At 38.9% G+C, this 20,700-nt stretch overlaps 1 protein-coding gene across 1 annotated transcript in view; it reads left to right on the plus strand.

Moving 5' to 3' along the window:
• The window catches only part of ABCG1 (ATP binding cassette subfamily G member 1), a 53,243-nt gene that overhangs the window by 27,607 nt on the left and 4,936 nt on the right, over positions 1-20,700 (plus strand). Inside the window, exons 3-11 of the mRNA XM_069872340.1 lie at positions 7,817-7,934; positions 8,700-8,832; positions 10,239-10,289; positions 14,008-14,153; positions 14,845-14,968; positions 16,046-16,160; positions 16,881-17,029; positions 17,213-17,314; positions 19,768-19,936. Coding sequence (XP_069728441.1) covers positions 7,817-7,934; positions 8,700-8,832; positions 10,239-10,289; positions 14,008-14,153; positions 14,845-14,968; positions 16,046-16,160; positions 16,881-17,029; positions 17,213-17,314; positions 19,768-19,936 — 1,107 coding nt within the window. The remainder of the gene's footprint in view (positions 1-7,816; positions 7,935-8,699; positions 8,833-10,238; positions 10,290-14,007; positions 14,154-14,844; positions 14,969-16,045; positions 16,161-16,880; positions 17,030-17,212; positions 17,315-19,767; positions 19,937-20,700) is intronic.

The raw sequence follows: 20,700 nt of genomic DNA on the forward strand, positions 1-20,700 counted from the left end.
GATTTGGTTCCTTCAAGCTTTTCTGCCTCCTCTGTCATGATGTTTTGGAGCCTGGTGTGCTCTTTTATAGACATTTAAATAACGAAGGTCGTTTCTCTGAGGCAAGGTACAGGAATGCATTACAATTGTAAATTCCCTTAATTGTCCTAAAGCAGGGCTCAGAGCTTAGACAATGGAAAATCCTATTGTTCTACCTCCCTGAGAGACACGTGAATAGAATAGGAATGTATAGATGTTTGAATTCTAAAGCTAAAGTGGAAAAAGAATTAATTGAAAGGTTTATTCACTGGTGATACACAAATGATGGTGGAAGCTATGAACAAGTGACTTGTGAGTTTACAGGTCGGTTTGGTAGACAGTTACATTAAATGTGTTTGTTATGTATAGTGTGATTTTACTCCCCAGGCTTTATAGAGGAACAGTTTGGGACAATATATAGAAAGTTGCTGTTATTAAAACAATGTAATTTTTCACTTGATTTGTTTGGAAGGTGTTGTTGGTCCCACATATTTTCTGGAATTATAGGATGCCTCTGCCCAGGTATTGGTACCTGTAATTGACTTTGACTTAAGCCTGTTTGAACTCAGTGGGGAGCTTGGGAAATAAATGCCCTTTCAAATAATCCTCATCAAGAGTTTTTTTTAAGTTCAAATTATTTAATTTGAACTCAAATTATTTGAACTTATAATTATCAATTATCAATTGATACAGGTAATCCCTCACATCTGACAATCCAAAAACTCTTACTCTGTTCATACCACTGAGAGGAGAGTGTTCTGTATTCATCTTGTGCGTGGGGAGCATGATGCCCTGGCTGTTTAATAGCAGAATTAGAAACATACAGAAAACATCTCCGTTATGGTATTTTAACTTAGGGAAACAGCGTGGCTTTGAACTAGCTTTCATTTAGGAGAGAAGCCCCAGGTTTCTTCACTTTATCATCAGGAGGTGATTTCATTTTGGTTTGATACTAAAGTAAAGCAAACCAGTAATCTGTTTTGGGATGAAATTATTTGAATGGCCCAGCATGAATTGTGCATAAGGGATAATTTTATTTAACAATAAGTCCTGGTCTTGTTTCAGGATGGAGAAGAAAATGAATTGGTCCCTAAATACCCTAAAAGAATACAAGAAATGCATTCCTGGGTGGCACAAACTGCTGGAAGGTCTCCAGCAGCTCAAAGTGCTGTCCCACCTCCCTGCCTTGCTTGTTGACCATGCTGTCTTTTTGCGGCAGTGATAGTCCTGCAGCCCATGCAACAGGAAACAAGCCCTCTGTATTCTTTATTTCCAAGGAATGGTTTCCAGGTGAATGGGCTTGCTCTTCTCATTGATTGTTTAATCATGTTTGAAGACCATTTCAGGGAAAGAGATGGGATGGTGTCCTTGGAAGAGAGGGCAAAGGGCACTGAGCCTTTCTGTAACAACATCATCTTCTGTTGCTTTAAGCTGCATCTGAAACCGTGTACTCCAAGTAGCCCAGGATGACAAACAGGGCCACAATCTTGTAGTGGCTACTAGTCACTCCACACATCTCCTGGCATTTGCGCAGTTATCACATTTGCGTGCCCAAACTGAATGGCTCTGCGGTGGTTGACTTGTAAAATGGAACTGCAAATCATCAGGAACTAATTATGCTCAATTATGCGATTTATGTGCAAAGAAGAGCAACCTGCACCTCTTTTCATGTGCAAATAAAGTATATGGTCATGACTGTGCCCTCTGAAAGTAGCACAGTAAATGCAAGATATTTACGATCACTGACCTCGATCAATGCTCTGCAGTGCCAACCTCCCAGTCTTCTGTAGGTGTGTGCTTGCTTCTGGGATTTGGGAAGGTGCTCACTCAGCACAGAGGGTACAGAGGAATTAAAGCATGAGGAGAGCTAGAGAGATTCTGTGGGACAGTAATATGGGGTAGCTCTCTCCAGGAACTTGACGTCAGTCTCTGTGCTGCCATTGCTTGCTTATCCCTGCCCCACAGGGATAAAACTCTGTTAGATGAAGCAGGTCAGCATAGTTTCTAGCAGTAAAGGTGTAGATGTTTTGCTGTGACAGTGGTTTCTTTTCAGGAGTGAGAACAAGGGTGGGAGAAGGATTGGGTAGGAAAACTTCTTGTTAGTCTGTTTACATCTAGATATATAGAAAAATTTCCTAGCTAATGCTTTATTACATCTACAAATGTTTCTAGTGTAAATCTGTCCTTGGGCTGTTTCCTCTGTCTGCATGCGTTTCTCATCTTGTGCCTCTCTGTGGAGTTTCTGCCAGCATTCCCCAACTGTTCAGTTTTCTGATATAAATCTAAAGAGTCTGCAAAAGAAAGGTCTCCTAGATATCATGAAGATGTTTTCCACATCTGGATGGACTTCTGCAAGCTCTTTCTCTCATCCATAAATTACTAACTTTCCATTGAATATAGTACGTGACCAGTTTAGTCTGTGCTCCCCTTACTTGCATTGTTGCACAGTTGATAATCCAGGGGATGGTCTTTATTCCTCAAGATGTGGATATGGTGGGTCTTGGGGTCAGCAGCGAAGTCATGGATTTTCTAGGAGCATTTTTGCTTAACAGGAGGACTCTGCTCATACCTCAAGGGGAAAGGTGTGGATGTGGCGTCTTGATTCCACTTCCCTTATATGGGCTTTATGTTGGAGAATTCCCTGGACATTGTCATAGTTCTTTTGACTGAAGCAAGAGGAAATGAGATGAGGATTAAGGCTATAAATTTTAGAATAGGAAAATGCAATGAAGTTTCTTTAATGGAACAGCATCAGTATACAGTGCCAAGAAAATGCTGCAGGTTTTCCTCATGATTTAACAAAAAAATTGAGTGATGGCACTGTAAATGAACAAATTTGTGTATTTAAATTCCAATTGCTGTTTAAAAAGTATGTTGCTTGTTGGAGATACTAAAGTAAAGCAGTTTAATAGCATAGTACATGCTAGAGGTGTCTTGTATTTCCAGCTGGATGTTTCTGAGCAGGAATACATCACATCCCACCTAAAAAGCATCACAGAAAGACATAGTCCTTTTCTAATAAAGAAATAATGCACTTTTCCTGGATGCAGGTAGAGAGTGTGGAAAGAACAAGGTTATAATGCCTTTGTTTTTGACATTTAAGTGCCAAACACTGATTATTTTGCAGCTTGGGTTTTAGTCGTTTATAACTTTCCTAAACTTGAGCTGTTTGCGTTGACATCCCATGTTACCTATTTGCTATAGTGAGTTTTCTGACAAACCTTTGAGCAATTTCTAGCCAGTGGCACTTGCAAGTTGCCAACAGCTATTCCCTACCTTCAGAAGAGCTTGTGATAAAAGAGAAACAGTTCAGATATATATAGGAAGGGCAAATCCTGCTCTAATTGGAGCGAGCAGGGAAAGCCTGCTGTGCTCACCCAGGACCTGAAATGTGCTTGTGGTACCTATTGATGGATGCAGAATTAGGCTACAATGTCTAGAAACTTCTAGGAGTCTGTGACGTTTCTCTGAGGAACAAATGAGTGTATTTCTGGTGATGAAATGCAAATGAATGAAGCATTTTTGTCAAAAACCTAGAGACGGTATTTACCTGAGGAAATTCACTGTAAAGGTAGGTGTCTTAGTTATGAATTTTCTTGGTGCTGATTCAGACATATTCTGAAGCATGTCCTCCTACCTTATGTATGGGGAGAGGGTGGCTTTCTTCTTTCCAGATTAAACGTAATTTTTGTGAGAATAATAAAAACAAATCTCCCAGAAATCCTTGTAGAATCCACGAGGAAGCAGATAAAACCACCAACACATTTCTCCCTTGCTGAATCCATTAGCAAAAATTTTGTTGATTTGAACAAGAAGAGCCCCCCTAGTATCTTTATCAATACAGGAGGTCACTCTTGATCAGCTCATTAAACAAGGGGCTGCTGTGGGCTTTATGCTACAACCAGGCAGTGAGGGAACGGGGGTCTGTTCAGGCCAGTTGTGGTCTAATGTCATGGTGCCTGGAGTTTGCTTACAATGGGAAATCCTAACATGGGAAAATGAAATGCATTTCACATCTCAGTGAAAGGAGCTGAACTCTGGAATGTGAGGTGAGGTGAAATTGATACCAGAAAATTTTGCATCAATGGAGTTATCTGTTTCAGCTTTAATTTCTAACTTTTTTTACTCTTTTTTTTGTACATTTTTAGTGGGTTTGGCTGAGAAAGACGGAGTGCTTGTTCTAGTCGGTAATAGTGTATTAATGTCCTCTTGACAAGTTCATATTTTAAGTAGTTTTTGAAAACTGATATTTGGATTCTTATGGGCATTGGTCCCTAAATATATTTTAAAGGTGAGGTCGCAGTAACAGGAGGAGGGGACATTGGAAGCTGAAAGGATCCAAGCTATTTTCAATTGGAAATCAAAGCAGTTTTAAGAGAAATAACTCAAAGTCATGATACTAAACTTGATCTTGATGCAAGTCCAGTTCAAAAGGAAACACACTGTAGTGCTTAAACTGATTGGCCACTAATATTGGCCATTGGCCGTATTGGTCTTGGAGTGAGTTTGCTTTGATGGTCAGCCTTTCGTTAAACTCTGGGGTACCAAAACACCTTGCTGCACAGATCATCAACCAGTGGTCTCAGGAAAATGCGTGGGCCAGGTAAACTGGGATTGAAGACAGAAATTCCTAATATACATCAGATGGATATGAAGCAGTCCCTGTACTGTAAGAATACAATCCTTTCAAATGCATAATCCGTTTCTCGTGAAAGACATGTGGCCCAATATAGAAGTTTTAGGTCAACTGATTCAGTTAAAGATTAGCCTCAATATTCTGAAAGAGAAGATTTTAGTTACTTATGGACTTTAATTCCCTATAAAGGATTGTGCTGGGCACCTCACTACTGCTACAGTGTCAAATCTTTTTGTGCATTTGCTAAATTAACCTTTGTAATAGAAAGGCTTCTTATGTGCTTCTAGTCAAAAGAATAGATGGGTTTGAGTTTGTAGCAACTTAAAATGCCAGTGATTTGGATCCTGATATAAAATTCATAATTTTTTTCTGTTTCTTCTTAAATCGTGTTCTTCTGCTGTTTGCAAATGAGTTACAGAGGTGTGTCACACTCTGATTTAACATTGTGTGCAGGATACTTAAAATTGAGATAAACATTAGATAGGCAAAAATGAATGTAGGTAATGGGGGAAGGAGATACTGCAATTAAAGGTAAACCGATTATCATTTGTGAAATTATGGAAAAGTGACTTTAATGGATGAGATGTTAAATCTCACAGTCATATGTACCGAGAGGAAAGGCTTCAGTTTTAGGTAATGGTATATATATTGATATGTATTTTCAGATGATCAGTGTGTATTTTAGGTTGTACCTCCCTCAGTGTTCATAGCAGCACACATTCCTTATGCTCTCCTGTAAGTCTGTGCAATATTTACTGTCCTGATCTTGAAACTCATGATGGGCTGAGTATTACGGAATTCTGACAAGAACCCTTTACCCAGGAAATCTGGATCAGAACAATCTCATACAATAGAAATTGTTGTAATGGAGTTGCCATGTGACATTCTGTCATGTTGAACTGCTTTGCGGTACAGGCAGGGAATAGACAGACACCAGGGAGTACTTTACCCTCTGCACTGCTTGTGGGACCCAGTGGAAGAAATCCTGCCCCAGGGGTAGTTGATGGCAGGCCAACTTGGCCAGATTTTGACGAGTGTAAGAAAGTTTCCCAGCTGTGCATAACTTGCATGTCTGTATAGTGCAAATCATTGGTGGCAAGGTCTAATGTTAGAGTACCTTACAAATTCAATAGTTTTAGGAGGTAGCCGGTCCTTATTACACTTAAAGGATAGTATTAAGGAGTCTGGAGGTCCTACTTATTGTCATGTTTAAAAGGTCTGTTCTCTTCCTTACACTTTCCCTTCAAATGCTGATTTCCAAAAGGTGGTGATATTGGTTTGGGGGACAAGGTTGTTAAACCGTGTTGGGGTGCCATGGATTTCTCTCTTCAAAATAGCTGGTCGTTTTGATACATTGCTTTGATGTTTGTTCTTAGGATTTGCTTCATAAACACGCAATGTGAATACACTGCTTTTTTCATAGGCATGATATCTCTTCTGGCTTCCAAATAAGTGGTTTCTTCAGGTTGAGGATGAGGTTTTAGAGTGAGAAATGATTGGACTGTTTTTAAAAAAGGTGCTTGAGTAAGCTGTTATTTTGATACATTTGGTCAGTTACATTTTTTAGGGCATTTACCATGAAAATGGTAGAATAAAATATTTCTAGAGAGGCTTATTGTGGCTACTGCTTTCCTCCTGGAAAAGGCAGACTGGGGAATGCTTGGTGAAGAGCATTTGTGGTGGATTTGGGAGATTCCATGGCAGCATTACACTAGTGTTTTTGTGCAAAAGTTTGCTCTATGTGGCATTGGAAGAACGTGAATGGAGACTAGAGAAAATTTAAAGAGTATGCTAAGGGGAGTGAAAGGAAACAAAGAGATAATGGAGTTATGAAGAAAGAGAAGATAATTTGCCATTTATTTTCCAGGAGCTCGTAGACAAGGTGATTTTTCTGCAGACTTTCAATGTTCCAGCTACATCTTATGCTAATGATAATCACACTATTGGGTAGTTTATACGTGGCATATAAATGCTGCCTGCGTTACACCGATATGGCAAAATGGATTGCCAAATCCCAGCACTGCATGTAAATGGATCTCCTGCCCTTCTGGTTTGCTTTTAATTTAATTACAGATGCATTTTCAATGGTTGAATTTGTTTTTTGACATCTGACTTGAAATTTTTTAATTATTGCAAGTTTTAACTAAAAGCACTGGTAATAAAATTAAAGTAAGCAAGCAAGAAAATAAAAGGGAAATAGAACCCCAAAGCTGAAATGCCTGTCAGTGTGCTCTCTACCCTCCCTACTCAGTAATTATACCTTAAAATTGAAATTGTGCAGACAGATACAACTAAATCCAAATCTGGAATTCTCATTGAAGTCCAGTTTGCTTACACCTAGAGTAACGTGGAGTTTGGGGCTTAATTTTTTCAGGAATAAGGTGAGGTATTTGAAGTTGGTGTTGTGGTTATTCTAGAGCAGCATTGCCCGAGGACATACTTATAGTGGCATGATCTTGTGAACTGGATTAATCTACATGAGGAAAATTCCATATGCTCTTTATCTGGAATTAGCATTTTCCTAGGAATTATTTTTACAGTTATTGTGATCAGTCTCCCTGCCTAAACAAGCCTTTATAGTTCTTGCAATAAGAGAGTCCTTATGCTAAGAGAATGAAGCAAGATTGTCTTTTCCTGTATGTCTCCTTTTACTGTGTTTCTTGTCATACTTATTTTGGTGAGGAATGAACAAAAGCATAGGACTTTGCCTTTGAGACCCTGGCATTACTCTCTAATGGTGAGAGGATAGAATTTTGGGATTGAAGTGATTGGAGAGCAGTCTGCTCTGAAGCTGTGGGGTTATGTTAGCTGGGGAGATATTAGAGATGGTAACGAAGACATGAGCATCCTAATAAAATATTCAGAGAAGACTCTTAGCAAATGGCATCAAAGCTTCCTAGCTCTATTTGAAAATTTTCCTAGAGTGAATCAAAAGTGTATGATCCTATAATCCTACCATATTATTTGTGTAGTGGGAGGAGGCTCCTGCTTCTGCTCAGAATTTGGCTTTTGATAGTTACTGCAGTGCGTTGTTCTTATCATCAGCCTCTCAGTCAGTACCCTCTAATTCCTATTTGCCATCATTGTTTAGAGGAAATAAACTTGTGTTGCCTACCAGACATGATTGTGAAGGGTTTATTGAACTCTTCTGTCTTCTTTTAGGTTATAAGACCCTTTTGAAAGGAATTTCAGGGAAGTTCAGCAGTGGAGAACTTGTTGCAATTATGGGTCCTTCGGGAGCTGGGAAGTCAACACTCATGAATATTCTGGCAGGATACAGGTCAGTAATAATGTAAATCCCAAGGAATCTAAGATCACTTAGCCTGATGGCTTCTTGCAGACAACAGCAGAATAAATCTTAACCCAATGTTTGTAGAAAACAGGTATTTCACAGATTTTTAATTAGTTTCTTATTGCTTATATATTTTTTTTTCATATTCTGGTCACTTAGGATTTCTCTGTTAACAAATCAGATCCAAAAATAGGAAGTAATTTAAACACTAAAACATAAAACCAATTTTCTCCTTTCTAGCTGTGTAACAAATCTGACTCAAGTGTCTTATGTCTGTGATATTTTTAAAATCTCATTTTATAAACACTTGAAAGAAATTACCTTTTTTAGTCGCCACTTTCATAATGTTCATGTCTTCTTGACCGAACTGCAGTGGTGAAGTGACTGTGGTTTATCTTCCTAAATCCCCTGTTGTATGGCTCAATATAGAGTGTCTCTTTGTTGTTGTCATTAGGGCACAAGCAACAAGATAAAGAAACCTAAAAATGTCACTGGAATGGCTTGATGGTTTTTTTTCAGACATTCATGTAGGACAGCACAGATTTTGTACTAACTTTAAACAAAATTTTCAGCAATGTTTTGTGAAGCCTCTTATGAAAGAGAAAATAATAATGAAATAAATCAGTTTCTGTCCACTGAATTTGTTTTAGTCCATAATGGGCAATAATTACCAAAGACTTCCACACAGTGAGGCCTGTGGCATCACAAGTGAAGGCAGGATTCAGCCTCAGTTATTTTCTTGGTTCATTTCAGAGAGACGGGAATGAAAGGAGAAATTCTTATCAACGGACAGCCTCGTGACCTGCGCTCTTTTCGCAAAGTTTCCTGCTACATCATGCAAGATGACATGCTCCTTCCTCATTTGACTGTCCAGGAAGCTATGATGGTGAGCTTTGTTTCTGGCTCTGATGTATTTGGGTTTGAGAAAATGGAAAAACCTCTGGGTATTTTTCATATGTTCTTACTCCTGGTAATGTTACAAGCTGTTATCTCTATTTGATCCCACTCAGTGAAAGTGCTTGTACTTCAGTGATGCCTTGAATTCCATTAGAGACTCGCCCTTCTAAGGGTCATCTGACCTTCTTTAGCTTTATCGTTTTTGATTGGTGACCAGCCTTATGATTTGGAAGGACATCTAGGGTAGTACTCCTTAGACTTCCCAAAGAATGGAACCTGCGGTTCTGCACAGAATGAGCCTTTGGAGGCACTGTTTTTATTTTTGGATGGTGGTTGAGTAACCTTGTCTGTCTCCATCTTCCATGTTCTGACTGCAAAGTGTTATTTTGACTTTAGCATGGCCTCTCTACTACTTATCTTCTTTCGTGCCTTTTTTTAATAAAGGTGTTGTATAAAATCCCTTCCAGTTCTTTACAGGAAAACAACAGGAACAGAATAATCCCAAGACTTACAGGCAGCATACATTCTTCTTGCTGATTTTCATAGCATCAAGAAGTTTACCTAATTGCTAGCTTGACCAATCAGTCTGAAAGTGCCTGCTGCTCAGTTTGAGAAATGAGCCAGTTTTTCTTAAAGGAGGTTTTGGAAATAAGGCAAAGAGGGCTGCTCATCCCGTATGCCAGCATCAATTCACAAATGTTAAGGCCAGAAGAAATCACTGTAGTTTTTGTGGCTATTTTGCTGCAAAGGTTCTTCTCTGTGAGGAAGTTTCTCTTCTCTTTTGTTTACTTGAACATTGTAGTCAGAATCTCATAGGACCACTTTTGTAGAACTGGGCACTGATAATTGCTGTCTAAATTAATCAGTCAAGACTGTCAAAAATAATTACTTAACAGTTTAGTTGCTTCTAGGAAGGGTTAATCATAACATCCTGCAGAGCTGCCTCTTAGGACAGCAAATGACGTCTTTAACAAGATTATTTATTTCTGTACTTATTTGTTTATAGCCTGAAGAATAGCAGGTTTTTTTGTTATCCTTATGATATGGATAAAATACATATAAACCGCAGTTCTAATGCTGTCTGGAAAGTTAGTATCTGTGCAAAAGAACATAAACTCTCCCATATTCCTCTCAAGCTCTTTGTCCTGCAGAATGGCCTTTCTTTTGTAATACGCTTTTTGTCAGATCCTTGACTGATTGCTTAAATCAGATTATACTTGTTACCTACAGCACAGGCATGTGTGGTGCTTGTGATTTGAATATTATAGTTGAATTTACTGGGTTGAAAGAAGTTGTTTAAATGTTACATTGGGATGTTGTGCTTGAGATATCCACTGTTAACTCATTGCTGGGCTTCAGAATGTTCAAAATCAAATTCCATTCTGTTATTTCCAGGTATCTGCTCATCTGAAACTTCAAGAGAAAGATGAAGGCAGGAGAGAAATGGTATGTCTACTGTCCATCAAACTGAGAATTTTTGGGGATGCCAAAGAGATTCATGAAGTGAGCTTTGTAAAGCAGACATTTTTATCTAACATTAAACTGCACTGGACTTATAATGATAGAATAAATCCTAACCCCAAAGTTGGCAGATATCATTACGAGGAAATGATTACTACAGTCTATGTGGAAATTGCTTTCAGTTTGAGACTGAGTAGATGGTTGTAAAAGATCTACTGAAATTAATCTACAGGTTTTGTTGGATTCCTTTCAATGTACCTTAGCATCGTATATTCTCTTACGTGTCTGAGGGCTCAGGCATCTTATATGTGGTGGGTGAGTCATGTCCAGCAATGGTGAGTGTAGTCTTTAATTTTTTTCAAGGACTAATGAAAAACTCAGCAGTTCTTGTAACTGCTGCAGAAATATTTGTGCTCATGTTGAAAGCATTGATCGTTACAGCTATGCTGGTGGGCATATTGTTGCACTGGGCAAGTTAATGCAGTTGCAGTTAAGATGAAGACTAGTGTATTTTGAAGCTGTGTTGGGTGACTGAGGTTTGGACAAGTGGGAAATCAGGCTAAAACATGCACTTATCTCTTCTAAAACACAGGGAATGAGTTGTACAATTTACTTTTGTACATTTTCTGCACTGTCCTGCATCTGGCTGCGGCTGACATGATTTTCCTGAGTGGGAGAAAAGTCCTGGTGTAGTTTAGCCCATGGAGACCTATAACCTAGCTGGACCTGCACTAGGAAGCATGCTCCTCACCCATCCGATCGCCTCTATTCTTAGAGGAATCGTTTGCCTGTCCTTTTAACAAATACTTTGGAGGTGTGTCATCAGACAAAATAGCTTCTGATGTGTTAGCTTGTGCATGACATGAGACTGCTTTCTCAACTAAATTTTTTTTTTAAAGGGCTAGAAATGTGCCCTTTCTACACTTTTGTTCTGCAGTCAAAATGTCCGGGTCTGTGTATTTCTAAGGACATTCAGAGCTCAGGTGCCTGTCTCTGCTCAGGTGGAGTTACCAGAACATGCTGAAGCTTAGGAGAGGAACAGTTTGGCGCTGCACAGTTTCAAAATCATATATGCCCATGGAGGTTAATGCCTAGAGCTTAACATAAACTAAAAATCACAGCACTTCTGAAAGCAGAGGTGGGTCAGGTTGTTGAGAGAGTTGTGCAAAGTGAAACGATAGCTCAGAAAGTGTTTGGAGGTCATTTAGCTGGCCTCAGGCTATGTTTCAGTCCAGCATCTGACGGTACCAACAGGGAGGAGTAAACCTCTGTTATTTGGAGGTTTTGCTGAGAGCCAGTGGGACTCATGTGATAACATGGCCCCATGGCTAACACTGAAATTTACCTTCCAAGAAAGCTAGCTGCTCCTTCTGCATTTGTTAAGGACATGTATGTTACTTTGGACAAGTCTTCAAGTAGCTTAGTAACTTGGTTGTCCCACCAACTGAATTAGTGATGAGAAAGGGAGATACTATTGGTATAGGAAGCTCCCAGTGTTTTTGCTATACTTAGGCTTGTTAAATTCAAGTTTTCGACTTTCCATTATTTTCCAGTAGTCCTTTCCATAAATAGAAAGAAAGATGAGATCTTAATTTTGGAGCATTTTGTGCTCAAAAACCATGCTCTGAGGAGACCCTCTGTGGGCAATTAGGAAATCATGCAGGTGACTGGAAGGAGCCACCTTGCAGGACTCAACTGAAAGCAAGATGTGCAGGAGGAAGGAGGAGATCAAGGAATACAGGAGTGGCAGTGGAGCATGGGCAGGAGAAAGTTATAGCCTGCTGTCTCAGGAAAATGAGAAGCTTCCTGCTCTTCCCAGGTAGCAGTTTAATTCATTTTTAATCCAATGGAGGCCTGAACTTGACTTATTGGACTTAATCATTTCAGAGGAGTCTCTTATTTGAGTAAAAGACGCCTCTGGCAATAGCTGGCATGCGAGTCTTAAGCAGAGGTTTATAAAGAAAAGGTGAATCTGCTTCTAACCCACATTGTGAGAAGTACGACCTTTGCCTGAAATGTGAAAACTGTGGCATCTTCAAAGGTAGAGCAGCCGTTTTTGTGGCTGTCTTTTGTCTGTATTTATTTCCAAACTGGAACATTTGGCATTTCTTTAGTCTCAGAGAATCATTGAAATTTACAGGAGTATCACCATATGTTTGGTAGCTTAAGATTGCTTTGATTCTCTCAAATACTCTTTTTTTAGTAAGCTAAACACAGATTTTTTTATGGGGAAATACATTTGTTTAGAAACAGCTGTTAATTTTATTTGTACTTTGAAAGTCTTAATTTATTTACACATTAGTAAGTTACGCCAAGCAAATTAATTCACCTGTTCACACTGTCACTGTAATTAGAAACAACTCTTTTAGGAAAAAAAACTGTGCTATATGCATTTTTCAACACATATTAGGAGGGCAGTCATTTTCTGGTTAGTATTACTGAGCTATACTGTACTAGATAAGTTATTGTAAGATAAATGTTTATAATAGATAAATTTTATGAATTTATGCAATTGTGTTAACAAGATTACAGATTCTTGTTTAAAACAGGAACAAGTGAAAAATCCTCCAAGGAAACATAGTTTGTCTCTAGCTGACCTAGATTGTGTTGCCCGTGCTAGTAGCATCCTTCATGAAAATAAAGGGAAGGAGGTAGTTGGGCACTTCTCTCTGAGAACAAGGGTTAGTGAGTTTTGTTCTATTTTCTCACTCTCTCACTGACAGAGGTAGCTCCTGGAAATCAAAGTCAGGGCAAATGAAGGGTCAGGTTCTGGTTAGTCTAACCAATTTTTACCATGTTAGCCACCCTTTCTGCAGAGCTCACTCCATCCAAGCAACTATTACTATAAAAAATACGAGCTCATTTTCCTATACTTCAGTGAAGCATGTAATGTCTGGACTTTCTTTCTACTTTATATGTAGTAGAGTTTTTAATTACATGAGCAACATAGCTTGGATTCACTCATTTTTATGTCCATGATGCCAAAGAGCTATTTTCCTCATACAGGACTATCAGGCCAGGTCTACGATCACTGAAACAGAAAAATTGATAGCAGCTGGGGTTGTTCTCCTTTTGCTCCAAAGACAAGCTGTGCCTTTCCTAGGCTGTGCCCTTCCTGAGGCTGTGCCTTGAGAAAACACCAAACGTCTGAGAGTGTGTGTGACAACTGAATTCTCTGCAGAGCATGAAAACTCTTAAAATCAATAGCTGTACCTTAAAGAGTAGACTGTGAAGAACTGATGAGATAAGAGCAGGCCATTGCTCTATAGAAACCCCTGATTTTTGTTACAGTTCTCCAGTCCCTTGTAAATACAGCCTAGAAGTTCTCTTGAGAGGAGCTTCTTGGTTTCACTGTTTGATAACTCCTCACATGCTGCAAGGCTCTTTTGGTGTCAGTGTTATATCCAAGAGGTACTATGGAAGAGCTGATTGCTGCTCCATTTTCACAGGCAAGACTTCCATACTGAGGCAGGTCATGTAGGGCAAACAGTTTGAGTCAAAATACTAAATGGTAGGCTGTTAAGCTCTGCTGAATCTAATCAATGTTGAAGATCTACCTTTGCTACATTAGATGGAAAGTGCTTTGATATATGAGTCGGTGAAACAAAGTCATGAGCTAGTTTATGTTCTTCAGGAAAATCAGTACAGAGGCTTTTATTTTGTGCTAACAAATTTAAATGATGCATTTTTGTGTTTCCTCTAGGTAAAGGAAATATTGACAGCCCTTGGTTTGCTGACATGTGCCAACACAAGGACTGGGAGTCTTTCTGGTGGCCAGAGAAAGCGTCTTGCAATTGCTTTGGAGCTGGTGAACAATCCTCCTGTCATGTTTTTCGATGAACCAACCAGGTACTTCAAGGCCAAAAATTAGATGGACAGATATTGCTTTATATAGTAGAACATTGCTACAGAAAGGTTATTCACCTCTAAGTCCTTGGAAAAGGCATATTTTATGTTGCCTGTAAGTACTGAATAAAGCCACAAGAAATAATTTGATTTGGGTACTTAGTGCCTTGGGTCACAGCTGTAACTGAAAGACCATGGGACTATAAATAATTTTTAAGGGAGGCACAAACTGAAACAGGAAAGAAGAGAGAGGAAATATTTTCAGATTGTGGCAGGAGTTTTTCAAGCAAAGACAGCTTGAACAGAAGCATTTAAAAGCATAACTTTTAGTAATGAATGTAGCATATTTGGAATCAAATTCTGTGATCAGCCTAGGAGGAGGCTGTGAGAGCTATGAATATGTATCTATTCATTAAAGTTGGGAGCATTTAAATCTGCAGTCCTAAAATGTAGAAATCCCCTTAAGGCAGCTTTGAGAATACTCTTATTTTTCATTCTCAGGCATGCCTCCAACTTAATTAAAAGACTGATGGAGAAACACAAGCATACGGTTGGCATGTGATAAAATTAAACTGCTACAGAGAATATGTATAAAAGGATAATAGAGAGAAACCAAAGCAGCAAATGTGTATGCTGGGTTTGAGTGGTGCCTGTGAACTTGTGGATAACAAGGTGCTTCTTTCTTTTTATTCAGTGGCTTGGATAGTGCATCATGCTTTCAGGTTGTCTCTCTGATGAAGGCTTTGGCCCAGGGTGGCAGGTCCATCATCTGCACGATTCATCAGCCCAGTGCTAAACTGTTCGAGTTGTTTGATCAGGTATTATTCTCCAACTTTTTATCTTTTTGTGCATTTTAGGACGGTTATACTTTCAAGGCTACACTCTCTAATTAAACCCAAATTCTAGTCTATGGTTCCAAATAAAACAAAGCAGTAAATAAGAGGAAAATATACTTTTGATTATGCTTTTTCCTTCTTCTATGCTTGTTTCCATTACTGACATATAGTGTTTTTAAAGAATCTGGCTGGTATGTTTGTGAAATCATGATTATCACCCTTGTAATTTTCATGCCATCACCCACCACTGCTCCTGGGCACAGGGCTGTCAGTAAAATAAATTAGAGTAATTTAAGAGCAAAAGAGCGTTAGTGCCGATGTCTACAGTTTTGCTAAAATACATTCTCGTCGTAGCTGCACAAGTGTAAATTTTAAGAGTTTATTCGTGTGAAATAATAATAATTTAAATTAAGTCAGTTGGAGATCTTTTCTCCAACCTAACAAGAGGATGTGAGCCATGCATGTCTGGGTTAGATTTAAACTTACTTCCATCTTATTAGAAGATTTAAATTAGAACTGAGAGTAGGAGAAAACCACTAGACCATAGGTGAAGAAGTTCTTCAGATTGCCAGTTTGGCATGGAAGTTTGTTTCAAGTCAATAGTGCGACTAAAAGTAAGAATAGTGGAGCTGTTTCCCATTGCTCCGCTGTTCTACCTCTCCTTCCATTCCTACATTCACCAGCCTCATTTCTCAGACCAAAATATCCATAATGTGTAGGAATTAGATGATTTGGCTGTACTATTTCTTGCTGATTTTCGGTGTGTGTCTAAGTCTGGAATGACTCTTTCTGTGTTACTGTGTTTTAAGTCCTGGAGGGAATGTTTGCAGAATTCAAACCTTAAGCATTTTATTTTCCATTAGTTGTAATTTCATACAAAGGGAGTTCCAAGTAGTGACAAATCTTCCTAGGGTGTTCTTTGGGGAAGGACAACAAGAGGTCATTAGGTTCATGGACTGTTGTCATACAGATAGCAGGTTCAAATACTTTGCTACTATTTTAAGGTTTTCTTTTTCCTTTTCTTTTTCTTTTTTTCTTTTTCTTTGCCTTGTTTTTCAGCTCTATGTTTTAAGTCAAGGCCAGTGCATTTACCGTGGGAAGGTATTAAACCTAGTCCCTTACTTGAGAGATTTGGGTTTGAATTGCCCAACCTACCATAATCCAGCAGATTTTGGTAAGGAACATTTGAATAGTTTATTTAATTTATTTTGTATTTGATTAGGGGTAATGGGGACCTGGTTAGGGGTAAATGGGGACATTAGTGTGTTTTATACTTTTGTATAATATACATGTGTGCCTGTGTATATGGATGTATCAAAATACAAAATAAAATTATTCAGTTTTTTTGTAAGCAATTTGAATGCCATCTAGTGGTAAAATTCAGTCAATATGTTGCTGGTGGAAGCCCAGGTCCAGGAAATGAAAACTAAAACATTTTGTTTAGTGTTTCATAGTAATTAATCGTAGTGGCTTTTCAAAGCAGCTTCAGTATTTTCTTTTTTTGAACTTGAACAGTACCACTGTGGTATTGTACAGCTAATAACGCTGAACATTTTTTTCATTGTTGTTTCGTAATTCTGAAGAAGCAGTAAGGACCACAAAAATAGACTTTTGTTATTTTTTATTACTAAGACAATCACACAGTCACTTCCTTTCCTCTAAAATGGTTCATTTAACTTCCAGGATAAAGAGAACTCCCTGAAGATTTATAGAAAGATACATTTAAATTCATGGAGATATATATATATATCTGTGAATTTGCATGTGGCATTTTAGAGTCTGGTTTAGGCAAAACTCCTGTTTCTGTCAGTGCAACAGAATCAAGGGCATGTAATAATAAGGCTTGTAACTAGTCAGTGGAGTAAGCCAGTAACTTGCCTTCTGGTTTGTGTAGTTATGGAAGTAGCATCTGGTGAATATGGAGACCAGAACGGCCGGCTGGTAAGGGCAGTTCGAGAGAGGATATATGACACGGACTACAAGAGAGATGTTGGCGGTGAAAATGAGTTGAATCCCTTCATCTGGCACCGGCCCTCTGAAGAGGTATTTTGTATATCACAAGTAGTAGTCATGGCTTGAAGTTGGAGGGGGATGGAGAGAATTTAAATCCTTGGTCAGTGGAGGAGGTTTCTGGGCACATTCAGCTGATGAGAGTGGGATTTTATGAGTGGAAACTAAGCAAGATACTGCAAAGAAAGAAGTGTATTCTTTTTTGTGTTTCCTCAGGATTCTTCCTCCACAGAAGGCTGCCACAGCTTCTCTGCCAGCTGCCTAACCCAGTTCTGCATCCTCTTCAAAAGAACTTTTCTCACCATCATGAGGGATTCGGTAAGACTGTATTTATAACTTTTGTAGCCAAAAGGTCTGTTCGGCTGCTTGTGAGGTAGTATAGTACCCCTTAAAGGTCCTCTCCAACAGCCTCTATATGAAAATTGTCACTGAATTTCCAAAGAAAGGAACTGATCTTTCAGTCTTGCTATTAACCAACTGTGCCATCACAAAATGTGAACAACAGTTTTCTTCAAAGGAACTCAGAAGCATCCAATCTAAAAACCTAAAGCCTAAATCCCCTCTATCCTGGCAGGTCACTTACTTCGACAGTTATGTATCCTACTGAAAAGTGAGTGGGAGGTTGTACTGGTGTGTCCAAAAATAGTTTTTCCAGAAAATTCACAGTGGCTGAGATAATAATTCCATGGCCATGTAAGGTTATAACTTAAGAGTATTTTTTTCCGTGAAATGTAAAATTGAATAAAAATTTTGGTTTTCTGAAGAGGGAACATTACTTTTTTTCATACATTTAATATCAAGATGAAGTAAGGATCATAGTGAAACTCTTCATTCCCAAGTTAAAAAACACATTTTTCAACTTTTTCTTAAAAATAAACAATCCTCTGCAAAATCCCAAACCGTACAGTTTTCCTGTAAGTTGATTAAATGTTTTGGGTGCCTAATTTGCGTCATCAAAATTCAATGGGACTTTTTTTTTTTACTCAAGAAGGTTTTTCTTATCTCTAAGTAGCTGAGCTGTTTGTGAATTTAAGACATTGTGAGTAGTTACATTGTCTGATTCATGCTCCTGCTTTGAAATGTCCTGCAGACAGGTTTGTCTGTTCATTACTAGGCATGAATTAAGGAGATGAGCTTCCTGAACTAGACCTCACTTCCACATCCATCCAAGGGATTCACCCATGTACAGTGTAATTGGTACTGGTTGGCTGAGTGCTTTTCTCAGCAGCAAATCTGCAATTTGATAAATCTGAATAGGGTATATCTGCTGCTTTTTCTGCAGTTTCCAAGGTTTTTAGTGCTTTACATGGTGACGAAATAAGACAATATATACAGTAATATGTATGTTAATTTGACCTACTTGTTTTTAGTAAAGAGGAAGGTTGGACAATATATCTGTACTGGCATGCACATGGTGGATTGAGTTGAAGTAGTTTGGAAACCAAAAGCAGCTGAGACACATGGAACTGAACACAAATGAGTTACCCTCGTGACAGGGTAAACTGAGCTTCACTGAGCTCCAGCTGCTACAGCTACACTGCTTTTGCCATGCACCCAGGGAGGTATCTCTTTAGGACGCTGCTGTTTGACATGTCCACACAGAACTACAGGCCAGGAAGAAACCTTCTGGACCATTGTGTCCAGGCCTCTCCTATCAGATAACCGTAGTGTTCCTTCCCTTTCAGAAAGGGAAACACTATATTGAGTGCCATAGTAAAAGCAAACAGCTGGTTTCCCCTCTGCTCTGATAGGGAAGATATGGCAGAACCATGTTATTGTAGTGGTTCGGATGCATCTTACTTCAGTACAACTATCTTATGCCTATTTGTTGCTTTGCCCACACATTTCCTTGTTATAACTTGTTCTTCTCCTTTGCTATTTTACATTATAGTTCATTTATAATTCAATTAGGTTGTTGAATTTTGCCTTCCTGCAATCTGTAATAGTTTGCACATCTGGTCCAGTACCAAATATTTGGTCAAAAATAAATTGATATATTCATGTGGGCTGTTGTAAGCCAAAGTGTACATATAGCTTCACGTTCTCCATGTTGCTTAACTCTGGTTGAGCTCAGCTCTGGTTAAGCAACAAGAATGCCTCAGGTACAAATGGAGAGCATATCTCAGAGGCATGTGAGCACTCACTATGGATCATATGGTTCTCAGTTTGTCTCATAGAATCTCATAGAATCCCCTCCACCAAGGCAAAACTGTAGCTTGCTTCCTGACGTGTAGATGGAAGAACAGTAGTGTTTGTAATGTTTTTTTCAAGCTCAACTGTAAAGGCTTGCAATTGTTCCAAATTTTATTATTTCTTTTGTCGTTCATTCCTACTATTGTAGGAAAACTGTATTGCAGAAAAGGCTAATTTATGCCTGATTAAATTAGTTTGGTCTATACAAGCCTGAAATACCTTTTCTGTCTCCCACCTACTCTGACAATTCTATCTTTTAGTGAGAAAGTCTGCTTCTCCTAATGAATGAGAGCAAATGACTCCGTGACATTGTCAGACAGTAAGATTTCAGTTTGTAGCATTTGCAGTTTCTTCCTTTATTTACAGGAAGAAATTTTCTATACTGGAATAGGCATGTGTCTGGTTAACACTCGGAAGCTCATTACTGTAAGTTTTCCTTAGCTGAAGCCCTGTTTGCCATTAGGAGATGAACATAAGTACTCCTTTTCTGCAATTTTTATATCTGATTCCAGTCATATTGCCATTGTTGTTGAACCCAGGCTTTCTGATCAGAAATACTATTCATTCTTTGCTTGTAGGTCTTGACACACTTGCGTATCACCTCGCACATTGGTATCGGATTGCTCATCGGCTTGCTCTACTTGGGCATTGGCAATGAAGCTAAGAAAGTCCTCAGCAACTCTGGTTTCCTCTTTTTTTCCATGTTGTTTCTTATGTTTGCTGCGCTCATGCCAACTGTCCTTACATGTGAGTACCAGTCATACTGTTAAATCAGTGGGCAAAGAGATTGCAGTAAGCTGGGAAGGTGTTGTCATGTATCTCTTCTGTATAAGATAACATTTGACTTGGCACTTCTAAGACAGGTGTGTGGGTTAATCTTGCACTCACTGAGCTTTTGTGCAGAAGCAAGCCAAACAGAGATAGGTTTGTCTGTTGGCACCTCTCTTCCACTAGTTTTGCCAGTGTTTCTCAAGCCTGACTGTTCACTGTTACAGTCGTGGACTGCAATTTCCTATTTTCTTAAGGTGCCAGAGCATCTCAGCTGAGTCATGAGCTTGTGATTGGTTTTAGGCAAGATGTAATGTTTTTTCTAGGACTTCTAATTCATAACGTCTGCATGAGATTAGTGTATCCATGTGGTGTCAGAAACAAAGTCTTGCAGTAGGGACTGTTCCATGCTTCCTCTGGGAGCACTGTTACTTTTGATTCCCTGTTGGACCAGGAGGAGTAACCAGGTTCTTTAATTTTTAACACCATTTTTATTTCAAAAAGCTGCTTTGAAGGAGGTTGGCGTCTTCTGAGTAGACTGGCATATATCTTAGACAGTGAGCAGATCTCAGGGTTGACCTCATGCATTTCATTGCAAGTCATTGAAACTATTATTGGTCTGTTGAAGGCCTCACAGTTCCAGTCCCTCTATAGGACTGCAGCAGTTCAGGATTAGGTGTGGATAAAGCATGTTATTATGTGCAAGAACATTGCTCACTGACAGCCTAACTTACTATTTGTGT

This window comes from Phaenicophaeus curvirostris, chromosome 1 (genome assembly GCF_032191515.1).
Source record: "Phaenicophaeus curvirostris isolate KB17595 chromosome 1, BPBGC_Pcur_1.0, whole genome shotgun sequence".
NCBI lineage: Eukaryota > Metazoa > Chordata > Aves > Cuculiformes > Cuculidae > Phaenicophaeus > Phaenicophaeus curvirostris.